The sequence below is a fragment of the Aptenodytes forsteri genome, unplaced genomic scaffold (assembly GCF_000699145.1).
Source record: "Aptenodytes forsteri isolate BGI_AS27 unplaced genomic scaffold, ASM69914v1 Scaffold8, whole genome shotgun sequence".
NCBI lineage: Eukaryota > Metazoa > Chordata > Aves > Sphenisciformes > Spheniscidae > Aptenodytes > Aptenodytes forsteri.
Window position 1 is genome coordinate 7,703,509 of NW_008796218.1, and position 15,430 is coordinate 7,718,938.

The 15,430-nt window shown below is 37.7% G+C and overlaps 1 protein-coding gene across 1 annotated transcript in view; it reads right to left on the reverse strand.

The window, feature by feature from the left end:
* Positions 1–520: 520 nt before the first annotated feature.
* GALNT18 (polypeptide N-acetylgalactosaminyltransferase 18) overlaps positions 521–15,430 on the reverse strand; it is a 255,452-nt gene continuing 240,542 nt past the window's right edge. The window contains exon 12 of the mRNA XM_009288827.2: positions 521–998. Within this exon, the coding sequence (XP_009287102.1) occupies positions 852–998 (147 nt within the window). The 3' untranslated portion in view covers positions 521–851. The remainder of the gene's footprint in view (positions 999–15,430) is intronic.

Consider the following 15,430-nt stretch of genomic DNA (forward strand, 5'->3'; position numbering starts at 1 on the left):
AAAAAAAAAAAAGGCAAAAAGAAGTTGTAAGAACTACAAACAATTGGAAGGGAAGTGCAGTCATTGAAACGGAGCCCAAGCCGTTGAGAAATTTCAGGTTTGGGTTTTTTTTCTATTTTTCTTCCAGTAGCTGCGCTTTTCTCTTGTAGCTTTTTTTTTCCCCCCCTTTAATTAATTCTCTTCCCTGCCTCACTTGAGCCCTGGGGTTCTCTCTGTGATTTTATTTAGTAGTACTGGTGAGGAAGAATATGTGGGTGCATATTATAAACCTCCACACCCCCCACCCCCATATTTGCACACTAGTAGCTACAGTGATCTAGACAGGTCTCCCTAGAGGGAGAAAGGAGAAAAGCCCTCCCTTACTGTAGCTACTAGTGTGCAGGTAGGACTCTTTACCACAAGTCTAGAGAATACTGATTCTCAGCAGCTGCTTGCCAAGATCAGGCTTGGGTTAATGAAAACAATGAAACCACCACTTAACTTCCAAACTGATTTCCATGGAGACAGCTAGACAGTAATGGTGTTTGGACTTTTTTATTCAATAAAAGTTTGAGTTATAAATATTCTCCATTTGTTTCCTATTTACAGTTGTAAAATATTTTAGGATAGCCTACCCATCACCTGTCATTCAACATCTCTATAAATGCCATGAAAACATCATTGTGAAATAAAAACATCTTATTTTCAGCCCACAAACCGAATTTCCACACACTCACAAAATAAAATCAAAGGGACAAAAAAGAGGAGAGAAGGAACCAGGGGGGTGGGGCGCGAGAGGAATACAGTACAGCAGGCAACAATGCAATATTTGCTACACAGTAGCAAAAGAAATGGGTAAAAAATTTAGTCTGCTATGATGACAAGCTTTTCAAGACATTTGTTATGGACCAGCGTTGTCCAGTGCATTTCTGAAGGACGAGTTGAAATCCAAATTCATTTTCATTGTTTTCCTGCAATTCCAGGCAACGCTTGGATTTTCGGTTCTGGATTGGACCTCCCTTTAAAGATGGGAAAAAAAAGAAGTGTTTGGATTAAACATTGTGAACTTACTGCATTGCTACTGTGAAAAATGCTTCAGTTTCAGACAAGATAAGCACTAGGTTGGATTTGGAGTGAAGGTTCCCTTTGTCACAGGCTGGTTTAATCTCTGATGCAGTTTAGAATAGCCTCAATTGCCTGGTTACCGTTTCAGCAAATGGGGTTTCTAGAATCGAGCTGTGTTTCTGGACGTGCTTTTTAACTGTGAGCCAAGAGCTTTCCTGTTTGCTTTAGTTACCTAGCTTAGTGGCTCTGCTGCACCTCTGAAACACCAAAAAAAGGCAAAAGAGGACCAGTGGCTTGGCCAGGGGTGTCCTGTATATAGGATAAAATGCAAAAAAAAGTTTATTCTTTGAATTCTGAAATGAACTGTATTTTATAATCTCATGTTGCTAATCCTCAGTATTGACTCTCTGTTCAAGTCTCGGCTTAATACTGCCATATTAAAGCCTGTCTTCACTGTTGAGTTGCAGCAAATCTTAAATCACTGGGGCTATCACACAGTTAACTATGTAGACCTAAATTACAATTAAATCATCATGTAGGTGACTTCAATTACATTTCTTTCCTTTCTGGTTTCAATTGGTTCTTTCACCCTCTCTCCTGTCTAATAAAGATAATAGATAACTTGTACACATTAGTGTCTGGGAAGTTTCTTCCAAGATGTAGAGAATAGAGTAATTTGCACGTAAGTCTGAAAGTCTGTCTTTCTCTAGAGTATCTTGGACTTGTGTAGTAGAGAATTACTGGCTTAATCTGCAAATCCAAGAACGGAGTGTAAGTCAGTATAGCTTAGTACAGCTGAAGTATGGAAAGAGCTGCCACATTTAAATTACTTATACAACGGGAGAAAAAATAGTTGCTATTAAAAAAAAACCCCAAAACCAACAACCCAACCCCATACAAAAAAACCCACCTTATCAGTTTTGTTCAAGTCTGTGTTATACCTGGCATTAGAAAGTCATAACTGTGATAGATTTCTATTATAATCACAAGGACTTTGGCATAAATCCCCTAGAAATGCTGAGTTTGCTTATTCAGAGAAGGCTGTTCCTCAGGCAAGGGTAGCTTGTGCCATTCAGTACAGGTTCTGCTTCGTTCAGACAGGTGACTGGGGTCTCCCCTCCTCCTCTCCTACCAGTAATACTTAGTAAGTACTTCTTTCTCTGAGATGTGACTTCTAAAAACATATTTGGGACTGGCTAATGAAATGCAGAATTAGGTTTGAAAGCTCTAAGTTTTAAATATGGCTTTGGGTAAGAGGGAGACCATTTCTAGAGTAATCCACAAAATGCAAAACATGAGGCTCCCATAAATCCTCCTTGGTAGGCCTACGTGCAGTCTAGCTACAATTTTCACTGATTACTTTACTAGACAGACAGGCATACAGTAGGAATTTTAATATACCTCCATGATGAAATGCTAAGTGAACGTATTTTCCTACTGCTGTACAACTATTATTGACATTCATATTCATAATGGTAGTAGTTAAATTTGGGTGTCTGGTAGGAGCATAAACTCTAAGCTATCTATAAGCAATAAAACTGCTTGACATACAAGAAATTTGAAGAAACTAGGATGGGAAATTAGTCAAAGCTTTATTATATGCTATTTGTTCCCTTATCCTAAACTTACCACCCCCAAGTTACTTTGGCCTTCTAAAGCTCACTGTGGTGAGATTGATGAATTCAATGAGCTTTGAATTAAGTCCTTCAGATATAAAACTCTAAGGTAATGGATATTTTCTCATTGCCAAAAGAAACAATTGTGTCATTTTGGGTTTTTCTTTTAGCAAAACAGACGGTTTCTATTCTTAATGAAAACTGTTGATTATGGTTTTTCTCTGCATAGATTCAGTGTCACATGGCACCCAGGGTCAGCTCAGTGTGTTTGAATTGGGAATTACAGTTTATTACAAGTGTCTCTGCCTAAGCCCCAGATTGAGATCAACTTCCCTGTGCTTCCAACTGAGGCTGGAGGTGCTTGTGTTGCTGTCATTTAAGTTAACTAGTTCTGTATCTTTCATTTATCAGTTAGTCCTTGTCTCAGCTCAGATCTTGCACTAAGGAAGAAGGAGAAGGAAGTTGTCCTGCTTTCTGTCTTGTCAGAAGACTAACCAGTTATGGGAGACTCCGGTTAGCTCCATTACTTGCCTGATTTTTGGACCTGGGATATGACTCTGGGTATGGTACTTTTGGACCTCTCCTGTCATTTCTAACTTATTAGCATAAGTGAAGGAAGAGAATTAATTCTCTCCTTTTTATGTAAAGCATGACAGCTAAAACACGTGTTTCCCTGGTGCAACTCTTCTTGCCCAAACTCTGTGCTCTCCATCTTGAGAACAGCTTTTATGCTTATGAAGAGGAATGAGCTAGGATGCTCAAGTCTAGCTGGCTTCAGCAGCTGGGCTGGGGCAAACACCTAGTTTGTTGGTTGCACTTTGTGAATCCCATTCTTTGGTGCCTATTTTTTCTCCCCAAGGACTGTGTATGGGGCCTAGTCACCTAACTTAGAGCTCTGTTAGGTAGAGGGAGCCACAGCACTAAGGCTTAAATACTGCCATGCTGAGTTGGAATTTCTTTCTGCCTAACTCCCATTTGTTTCAGTGGTCAAGGGTTTCCTTCACGTGAATGGGCCCAAATGCCTTCTATTCCCATTGAGGATTTCGGGGTAGAGGAAGGAGGATGTTCACAGTGGAGACAATGTTTTTCCTCTATTCTAAATCATGTAGAGCACACATAGGTGTGTATTATTTTGTATTTCACATGTGTATTCATGTGAAATACTTTAATACAGGCAGCTACATAAACAAAGTGTAAACCACTCCTAAGGAAAAACAAAACAAGCAAGCAACCAAAAAAAACCACACAAAAGCCCACCCCCACTCCTTCTCTTTTCCTTAGGTGTCCTCATGTGAAATCCGGCCTCTATTTAACAGAAACAAGTGACTCGGGAGATAAAAAGCCAAGGAAGCTCTTTTTGATGTGCTGCAAAGCACTCTGTAGTGGCTACTGAAAATCACCCTGCTGAGTACATTGGAGCTGCTGTATGGAACATAAAAGAGACACCAAAGTTAACTAGTGGCTAATATGTGTGAACTGAGTGTTGTAGAGAGCAGATATGCTTTTAGCAGGATGATTTCCCCCCCCTTCCTGCCCCCCAAAAAGAGAAACGTAAAGGCTCAAGTCCTGTTAGAAACGGAACAACTCAGCTCCTAAGAGATGTGAGGTGGGTGCAGAACCATGGCTTAATCCCTCAGAGAGGATGCAGTCTACACAGCTTTGGTTCCTTTCAGTAAGCATATAAATGAAAGAATTGCTCTGAAGTGTACAGGGAGAAGGGTTTCCATAGTGCTTACTTAAAATTTCCTGTTGTTAGCCTACTTAATTGTGTTCATTTTTTTTCCCCTTCATATGCCAAATGCGAGCCTGTGACAGTGGTATTGGTCTATTATCTCTAGGGTGATGACAATGCACCCACCCACTATATGTTGCAAGGCCTGAACTAGCGAGCTGTTTAATGTTTAAAGCACATGAACTGAATAAATCCACTGAAAGAAGCGAGCAAGCAGGACTGATGCGCTGAAATCTAACACTACGTTTTGCTACTGTGACTCGCTTGACCTCCAAATTACAGTGTTCCTGAATGGTTTCTGCAGTCTGTTGTCACCATGAGCATTTTGGAACCCTAAAGCCAAATGCAGACAAAGGTGTCCTTTTAGTTAATTCTTTTTTTATAACCATTTAGTAAAACTTCTATAAAACTCTGACAGTCATGTTTACCGCTCACTCAGCAAAATTGTTTATTGTAATACTACACTTCAGGCTAAGTGAAAGGCAAGTTGCCTATCTGGTTCCCTTTCCACATCCTAGGTAAGACCTCTACTTTCCAATTTAAAGGCAAAAAAATTGATAGCCTAGGCTAGCATCTTTAATGATGATACATAAAATATAATTACACAGGCTGAAACAAGTTAAAGAGGAATTCTGCCCAGATGAACAGAATTAGGATTAAGATCATTGATGATGAGAGGCAGCTCAATGGCAGTAGACGTCTCAAGAGGATAAATAAATATCCAGGTCAGTTATTTTATAAAAATAGACTGAATGTGACAGCACTAAGAAGTTTGACTGAAAACTTGATGGGTTTTGCAATGCAAATTGAAGCAATTCCCGAGAGGCACAAATGCTCTCAACTCCTGCTGGTAGCCTTAGACACGTATCAAACCGATTGAGTGCTTCATAAGCATACTTTTAATATAAACACTAGCTCAAGTCACGCATCCTGTTATGACCAATAGCTATTGAAATACGACATAACACACATACATAATGGAAAGCAATACTTTTGACTTCCTTTAGAATTACTGTACTTTCTGCGTATCCGCCATATGTAAGAGGTTTCCTTTCAAGTATTTCACTAAAGTAGAATTTATCCAATAATATGGCATCTAAGAATACCATTCGATGTGCCTGCAAACCATTGCTGTACAAGGATAGTCCAACATGCTTGGTAGGCAGTCCCATGCGAGTCTGTCGTACGTAAAAAACAACCTGCTTTTAGAAAGAGCAGCATGTTGCAAGTATATACTTACATATTCTAGGTTAGAGCTGGAGTGCTAATAAGCTGTGCAAAGTAATTAGACAGTCTTTGCTGAACTGTTCTATGGTTTTTGTTTTGGTTTATTGGGGGATGGTGGATGCACAGTTCCCAACCCCCCCCTTCCCATATTTGTTCTGCAGGGCAGTAAAGTGGGATGGGTCCTCTCTGGAATATCGGTCCTTGCAGAACCAGGCTTAGTTGAAAGCTGTCATAAAGTTTCTCTAATGCCTAGAATGCCTCCTATCCAGAGGGCTACAAATGGGACAGAGCATTGGTACGGCTTTCTTTGCAAATACCAGAGATGTTAAATACAAATTTTTGGTAAAGAAATATGTACAGTGTACACACACCATGTAACCTGGAACGCCTGCCCCTCCATACCATTGCTGCTGCAGAACTGGGTTTATATACCATGTTACGCTCCTCAGATAAACTCCCTTCCAAACAAAGCATGTTCTGACTTCATGACAAAAGATGCATTAAGAAGTTTCTGTAAACATATACCTAGCCAAAAAGTTCTGAATGGCTCATGGGTTTTCTTGCCAAAAATCTCACCTTATGGTTACTTATCTTTTGTGCTGAATGACAGGCCTTTTAATCAGATGACACTTTACTGGTCACAGTGTAAAATCTTTTTTATTTCTGGCTGTATTTAATAGAAATTTACTATTATATTTACTCTGTAATTTTCCTCAGTAAGAATTCTCTTTAGCAAGAACTAAGTAATTTTCTGTTCTTTGTTACTCTGAAGTCAGATTACCAAGGTTGTGTTTTGATATATGAACAAAAAAAGCACTTGGCAGGAAATGAACAGAGATGCTACTTCAGATAGTTTAGGTATTTTAAAGGAAGGATTTGAATGTGGATATGCGGCATCATTAAAGCTGAATAAATAATTCACAACATCTAATTGATTTGGTCAATTTAGTAATTGTTTGTGGCACATCTGCTAGATGTGATCCATGACAGTCCAGTCGTTTAGGTAGGTGTGATGGGTTTTGTGAGCTGCAAGTTGTTGTACTGGGTTTCCAAATTTCCCAGAAAAAGCAATGTAGAAGGGGAAAACGGGGAAGGGAGGTTGTTGCTTTGGACTGAACCAGGGCTTCATAAGCTAGTAAAAGCTCTTGGGCATGAAACTTAAGACAGGGTTTGATCACGTATAAAAGTGAGGGATATTGAACAAATGCTGGAGGTTGTCGGCATTACTGAAAATCAGACCGATAGCTCTTTTTAACAAGTTACTATAAAGCATACACTTTTGTTACAGAGTTTAGACCGACTTTTTGCTCATCACATTAAAGCTCATGTTATTCTACCTATAAGAGAAAAAAAGTGCTCTTACCAGCTTGCCTAACCATGGCTATTTCAGAAAAAGGTCTTACAAGGTTAGTAAGTGTATCCAATCTCGTATCACATATGCTATATAGATTGTTGCATTCACTAGTCTGTAATTTTCTATTTGTACCTCAATCAGTGACCTCAGATATTTACATGTTCACTCTGCCTTTGACGCAGAAACTCTAATCTTCACTATTGCTTTGATACATTTGAATCAAAGAATAATGCTGAGGTATATATAACATAGATACTCCACTCCAAACAGAATGCATGATCTTCTCATTAAATGAATGATCCCAGAATTATTCATTATCTCATTAAATGAATTACCCTAGATTACTGGGGTAAATTGTCAGTGACTGTTAGTACACTAAATTTAGTCCTAAAAAAATTACTCGATTTTTTTACACGTCATTTTGTCTTCTATGTGGTCACTTCTGTAAAAGTTTTCTCACTTTTACTCTCCCGATTCTCTCCCCCATCCCACCAGGGCGTGAGTGGGGAGAGTGAGCGAGTGGCTGTGTGGTGCTCAGTTGCTGGCTGAGGTTAAACCACAACAATAACATACTCTTTGTTGTTCAAATAATTAAAAAATTAATTTTAACTATTTAAATTGACATATTCCTCAGTTAAGTATATTGTAGCTGTTGCTCTTCTTCAAAGGCACTTGGTTCCTAATATATTTGATGCAACTACTGTGAAAATAAGGTGCATTCAACTGCTATTATGTGTATGAAATATTATATACAGCAGTGTTATATATTAAAAAGGTGTTGTCTGTCAGCTATTTAGATCACTATTTAAATTTAGATAGGCAAATGAGAATCTTTACCAGACACTTTTTAAATGTGAATTTATTTTTTCCATTACACAACTAATTCCTGTGTACAACAAAAACTTAGGTGGAGTTATAATAGGGATCAGCCAAACCATTTCTTAAGGGAAAAAAAAAATATTTTTTTTCCTCCTCCTCGCTTCTCCTCCTGCACTCAGGTTCTGTTGTCAGGTAGCCATCCCAGCACTGGTCTTACGTCTGCTCGCTGGTACCCAAAACCACAACAACATACTCTTTGTTGTTCAAATAATTAAAAAATTAATTTTAACTATTTAAATTGACATATTCCTCAGTTAAGTATATTGTAGCTGTTGCTCTTCTTCAAAGGCACTTGGTTCCTAATATATTTGATGCAACTACTGTGAAAATAAGGTGCATTCAACTGCTATTATGTGTATGAAATATTATATACAGCAGTGTTATATATTAAAAAGGTGTTGTCTGTCAGCTATTTAGATCACTATTTAAATTTAGATAGGCAAATGAGAATCTTTACCAGACACTTTTTAAATGTGAATTTATTTTTTCCATTACACAACTAATTCCTGTGTACAACAAAAACTTAGGTGGAGTTATAATAGGGATCAGCCAAACCATTTCTTAAGGGAAAAAAAAAATATTTTTTTTCCTCCTCCTCGCTTCTCCTCCTGCACTCAGGTTCTGTTGTCAGGTAGCCATCCCAGCACTGGTCTTACGTCTGCTCGCTGGTACCCAATGAGTAAATACTATGAAACATCCTCTGACAATGGAATTAGACGCATCATTCAACAGTTACAACAATTTAATGTCTACGTCACACTTTGTCTCATTCAACTCATTCCACTTCTGAGACTTCTGAGTGTTCAGATTTTACATAATTGTAAATGCTAATTTTTTAATACTGCAGCTGTGACAAATCGAATGATGCAGCCTTATCTGTATGTCCAAACTAGGTTTTAGTAACTAGTGGATTGTGCAGTCGTTTTCTGTTTTGATTAATCTAGATTGGCTACATGAATGTAGAGCAGTCTAGGGTCCAAGCACAGCCCTCTAAAGGTGTAATAGTTGAATCTTCCAGATATGGAAATACACAATACTGCTAATGAAAGTATTTAAATAAAAGCAATTAAACCTGGCAAAAGTAAATGCAGTTTCATACAGACAACGTAAGTGGAACAGAAAACAAATTACAGAGAAACAGCATAAAAATCAGAAATGGAATGTATGGATTTATACCTATCAGTGATATTTTCCACATATATATAAAATTTTATCACAGATTTATAACAGATTACAAAGGCCCATTGTTAATAGCAAGATTAAGAAAATAATACCTTGCAAAGAAATAAATTCAAGTCTTCACTGAAATACAAAGAAGCTCTTCAGGATACGATAGCTGAAAAAGCATTTTACTACAGAAGATGGTGAATTAAGAAAATTGAAGCAGGCTTTGGAGTAGAATACATTAGCCAGACTAGAAAGATCATTAGGGATTTTTCAGAAAGTAAACACGAATCATTACTGAATCATTACTGTATCAGCAGTGGCCAGGAAGTCTTTCTGACGTATTATTAGAAAAAAATCTGCAGAAACAAATATTCTAGGTATACAATATGATTTTTTTAAAATTAATTATTGAACACTGTTTTTGGGGGGGCAGGGAGGAGTGGGAAGTAGTTTAAAAAGGGAATCTTTTATCCATACATAGCCCTGATAGTTATGGCTGAATGCAGAATTTACAGTTGAACATATTGTTTGGTTTTGTTTTGGCAACAAATCCAGATGATGATGTATTATGTTGATCTTCTGATAGCTAGGATTACCTAATAAGTCCTTTGTAGAAAAGGAAAAAACTAGCTTTATGCTATGCAGTTGATAATGACGTGCATGGCTTTTCTGACTACAGCTGCTGTCCTGAGTAACAAGTTAACAGGACAATTCATTTAGAAATAAATTGAATGCCTTTTTGAGAACTGACAGTCATAAAACAGTAAGCTCCAGAAATGCATGTTGGTGAGAGATGATTCACAGGTTGACATTTTCTGAATTTTTTTTCTCACTATTAAAGGAGATGCTGTTTGTAGGTGTCTCCCCTGCATCCTCCTTTTGCCATATACTGCCTACTGTCCTACTTGGTAGCATTCGGAAAAACATAAATGCAGACCCCACTATAGTGAGTAGTTGCTGGCTTCTTAGTGCTCTAACTTCAATACTCCAAAGTTCTGAATTAGAACTTAAGATGTGTTTCTACACTATATAAGTTAACAACAACAAATGCTACATTTTATTACCTCCTTTTACTAGCAGGCGTGTTAGCTATAGGTAAATCCTGTGTCTCTAAACATCTCTGGAGTCTTGAGTGAGACCTGGCCTATAGAAAAGAATCCAAAGTTAATGCTCTGCACCGATGTTTTCTGCGGGGTAATTTTGCTCTAACTAAAAAACAGAAAACAGAAAATTTTTTCTTATACAATTTTTCTTTTCATGGATTGTGCCATACAGTAGCTGCCTGTGTAGAGAAACAATATTATGATATAACTAGGAAAAAGATGGGAGTGCTGGATAAGTTGGCTCTATTTGCATGTTTTACAAATACATTTTGTGAAAAGCTTAGAAAAGTTACCTTTTTCTCTTTCATTCTGAGATTACATATAAATGACTTCTGCAAAAAAAGTCAGGCTTGATTTATCTGCCTCGATCTAGGCTTGCTTCAAGATGTCTAAAGTAGAAGACAGAGAAAGGCAACAAAGATGCTTTAAAGTGTGATGGAATATGCTTTAAAGCGTGATGGAATATTCAGATAATGGGGAATTGCAAAATATACTAAAATGAAATAAAAATAGGACTTTGCTTAGGATGTAAATGAAAATTAGTGGGATCTGACTTCAGTGATCAAAAGTATGAATACCCACGAATACCAGTGTGAAATTGGTAAATGAACTGTCTAAGGAAAAAGGATTGTTAGAGTTAGAAATCTGGAACAACTACTGTGATTTATGTGGGTATAGGAAACCTGTTGAATTCATTGTCGCAGGCATCAGTGTTCAGTGACTGACTAGATGTTTTTAGTGGCTGGGTTAATTTTAAGAGTGCTGATAAAACAACTTTTTATAGGCATGCTGAGATGATCACTCAGACAAATCAAATCTCGGTCTTTATGAAGAGAGCACATTAGGGGTCAAGAAGGGAATCCTCCTCCTGGTGTTACAGTGAACTGCTGGCTCAGAATAGAGCTCATTTCTGTGAAACAGCAAGCACTGACCATTGCCTGAGGCAGTCTTCTAGATGAGGTAATTAATCCAGTTAATTAATTTTCTGATCTGTGATGTGGCAAATTGTGTATTCCTAGGTTTTGCCTTTTTGTTTGGTTTTGAAGCAGTCATCACTTCTGTATATCTTGCTTTCTAAGGCTCGTTCTGCATTGCTTGTCTGTGTAAAACTCTTGTTAACATGTCTTCCCTCCCCACTTCTGAGTCTGCGCAAGATGCAATACTAGTTTGCTAATGAAAATCCATTCGCAGCATGCACCTGAAGATCATGCCTAAGAGCACCTTACTGCCTTGTTCTTTCTCTTGTTCTCCTTACAGATTAAAATATTCCTCTAACATAGCACACCTAGAAAACTAATGTAAAGAAGAAAAGTTCAAGTTATTATTTACCAATCTTAGCATGGGAGATACCTAGTTATTCATCTTCAGCCAGACAAATAAGAAACTCCTTTCAGCACAGTTAGAAAACCCAAGATTTTTATATTTTCTCTAGGAAAGATGAGATGTTTTCCCTAGACATCTTAACAGATTCCCAAAGATTTACGGGTTTTAGATGAGAGAAAATACGCATTCCTATTTCGTTGTGAGACATAACTCTTACTAAAATGAAACTCCTTTGGAAAACAAAAATACTGAATGACAATTTTATTTCTTTTGTGTGTGTGTGTGTGTGGTGTATTCAATTAGTCTAGATTTTCTAATCTGAGTGCTCAGTATGAAGGCTTCCTAACTCATTTTAACCCAGAAACTGATCTGCTTGCATTGTCATTATATGCTTATGATTAAACCAATCTCTAGAGACTAAGAAATAAATTAAGTGCCAACTGAAGAAAAATAAGAAATGAATTTGCACTAGTATATCAATTGATCTGCATATTCTAACATGGGAATTTAGGTTGGGCTCTTTGGGACTTTGGTCACAGTATCTAGTTATTGAAAATGGCTTCTTCCATAGTAACCACACAAATCTGTTTGCTGATTATAATTGGTATTGGGAAAGGAATGTCCTTGCAGCTGCAGCACAAACCTTGCACAGTTTACTCAGACAATAATGGAAATAATCTATTTTTTGTCTGTTATACTGGGTATCGTCACTGACAGGTTCAGGATACCAGACTTGATGGCCTGATCATCTCACTAAATAACAAACCCTCTTTTCTTGTCATATATATCATTATTGCATCCTGATTTAATTGCCTTCCAAGTGAAAACTTTTCTCAAGTATTTGCATCTTGGGTTGTAGGGTGTTACTTGGTAGCCAAACCTTGCTTACATACATATTGTTCTTGCCTCCATTGGAATTAAAGATGCAACTTCTACTGACTTGATCAGGACAGAGTTTTGTTTTCGTCTGGGAGGCTAGAAATAATAAAAGATGTATGCTAAATGTAAAAATACTTCCATCCATCTTGCAGCTGAGGAATGCAGAACCCAAGAAGGGATTGGTCCAGTAATGCAAAGGAGGGACTAAGAACAGAGCTCAGATCTCCTGATACCCAGCCACTTCATTTGGTAAGTGTTGGTTATCAGTCAAGTTGTAGAAAACATTCAGGATTTGGCCATTCTTTTGCATGTCTGTCATTATAATGCCATGAAGTACCTTGTCAGCAGCAGCTGTCATCTGCGATTTTTGGATGGAGCCTATCTGGACATCTGAAATTAGGAACAATCAGGTGGAACTAGAACAAATAATTTCTTTGTAAATAAATGTGGTGTTTAAAATTGTATGCTAAAATATGCAAATAGGGTATCTGTTTTGAAGGAAAAATATGGGTATGTGTTAACTTCCTTCTAAATTAATTCAGCACAAGTGTCTTTGGAGCTTAAATGTAGTCCTCAGGAGAGTAAATACTGCATAATGTGATATGCTGGAAAAGACTGGAAATGCACCCACTGAAAGCTCATTTTACTGCTGTACTCACACACAAACTTTCTAGCTGGTAAGTTTTACACCTAATTTGCAAAGATTAAAACTTGCTACTAGAAAATTAGTCCAAATAGAAGACGAAACTTATACAAGGAAATTTTGGTTACCACTAACTACAGCAATAACTGCAAGCAAGTTTAACACCAGTTGTTACAAATATTACTACATAATATTGTGTTTTATTTAATATTTTTTCTGCATGTTTTGCATATACATTTTCATATTTAAGTTGAAGTCAAGTATTCAAAATGGAGAAAGACTGAATGCTTCCAGATTTTTGTACTTCTAAACAATTCCATTCTGCATAAATGGTACTAAAGAGTTTGTAGCCTTATAGTAAGACGTAGTTAAAGGAGTATAAAAAACCAAATACTCTAATACACCTGTTTTTAAAAAGTGTTTAATATGACAAGAATATTGGTTAAGTTGCACATGAATTAGGGACAAATTTACTAGAGCAAGAAGAAAATTAAAACATTAACTATCACTTTCTCATGTCTAAGCAGAACAATGGTTCAGGTTCCTTGTCCTCCAGCTGTAACACCTTGTGCAGTTATCCCGTTAGTTAAAATATTAAGTACAGGCAAGCTAGGGTAATACTTGATCAAAGACGGGCAAAGAGTAGCTAAGTATAGGAAAAAGTGCTGCTGATATACTGGACCCATAACCAACACTGCACTGGGGCACCTGGGGCTTGTGGAAGTGCTCTTTTGTGGCTGAGGTTTAAAACTGAACACTTGGCAACACTGGTTATTTAAAACTTGGATAGCCTCACTAAAAATATGAGGCTTAACCTAGTCTGTTGGCTCAATTAATTGAATAATTAGGTTCTGTTTTTCTTTATAGTTCTCCTGCAGGATGAAAATCTGTATTTCTTTTAACAGGATCACAATCGCTTGCTGTTCTGAGCTGCCAGGCAGATAGCAGCACTGCGTAATTATATAGCTGTATAGCAGTACAGCATGTCTTACACTGCAAATACATATTGAGTGTATTTACATTCTTTGGGGTTAGAAGGACAGCATAAATTCAAATTCTTGATAAATTAATGATGCCGTGGCTCTCATAATGGAAGAATCTTAAGAAGTTCATGGGGACAATTGTTCCCTTAGACACACAGCTCTACAGAAATTAATCCCTCTTGTACACTGATGTCCTTGGCTAATGTATGGGTTGAAAACCGGGGAGTGGACAGTAGAAGGAAACTGCCTGCTGTTTAATGGTGTTAGCCTCCCCTTCTGCACTGTGTATGCTCAGCGAGGGGACATACGAAATTGGTACAGAGATTCTGTGCTTGCTTCACAGGCCTCCAGTTTAATCCTGCCACATAGTCTGCACCCTGCATTCCCTCACTTGTTTGGGATGTGGTTGTGGGTAATGGTTCTAGCTAGCAGTAGTACTGCACATCCTTTCATTTCATAAAATAAAGGCAGGTAAGAATAATTCAGAATGACTGTCTGGCAAAGGCCAAAATCTTTGGAGGAACAAGATGTAAATGCTTTCAGTAATTTTAAGGTCTAGTCTTTCTTTATATAGCTACACAGAGTATCTATTTAATCTATCTATTATCTAATACCTATTTAAATGAGATCTGAATCATCATGTTTATCTGTGGAATACTGTAACACCTGAGTAATTAATTTGCTCTTGTCTGTCTTTCCTTTTCCTTCCAAAGCAATTCCTATTATGATATTTGGGAAATTATACATATGGTAACTACAGTTGTCAGCAACAAATTTTATTTACAGCTTTTCAGGATAGCATAAACTACCCCTTCTTGAACACTTCTGAACTGGAAGATTTCCTGTGGAAACCAGCAGTGACTAGAATCACAATCTTCCATAACATGTAAAAGCAATGTTAGCATTGCAGGCAGATGCAACCGCTAGTGGGTATGGGTACACGACAGTGCTGAGCATAGGCTCTGCACAGCCTCTCCCTCCCATGAGGTCTGCGATGAGCGTCCATCCCTATAGGTGCATACTTTTCTTATCTTTCTATGGCAACCACACTGGAAGTTGAATTACTTAAATTAACAGAGCTTGCTGTACTGAAAAGAATTCAACATGGAACAGCCTTAAAAGGATTACTCTCTTAGGTTTTTAGCTCTGCCTCGTGTCCTTTCTTACACCTCTTTTTACACAGAGCCCTCACCTGTCACATTTCTCACAACAGCAAAGAGTGACAGCGTAGCTAGTATGGTTAGAGGCATAAGAAACAGTCACATCCTTATCCGACTAAATAAAAACATGAAGACACTTCAAGATAAAGAGTACAGAAAAACTTCCTCCTTTTGCCTTTGTTATGCTGCTGGAGGAGTCCTAACATGCCATAAGTGTACTTTCTAGATGACCTGCTGTCACCCAGGTGATGTATGTAGAGATGAATTTCACTCGTAGGGCAGGCGTTACGTCACAACTGCCGTTCTATCAGCAATAAACC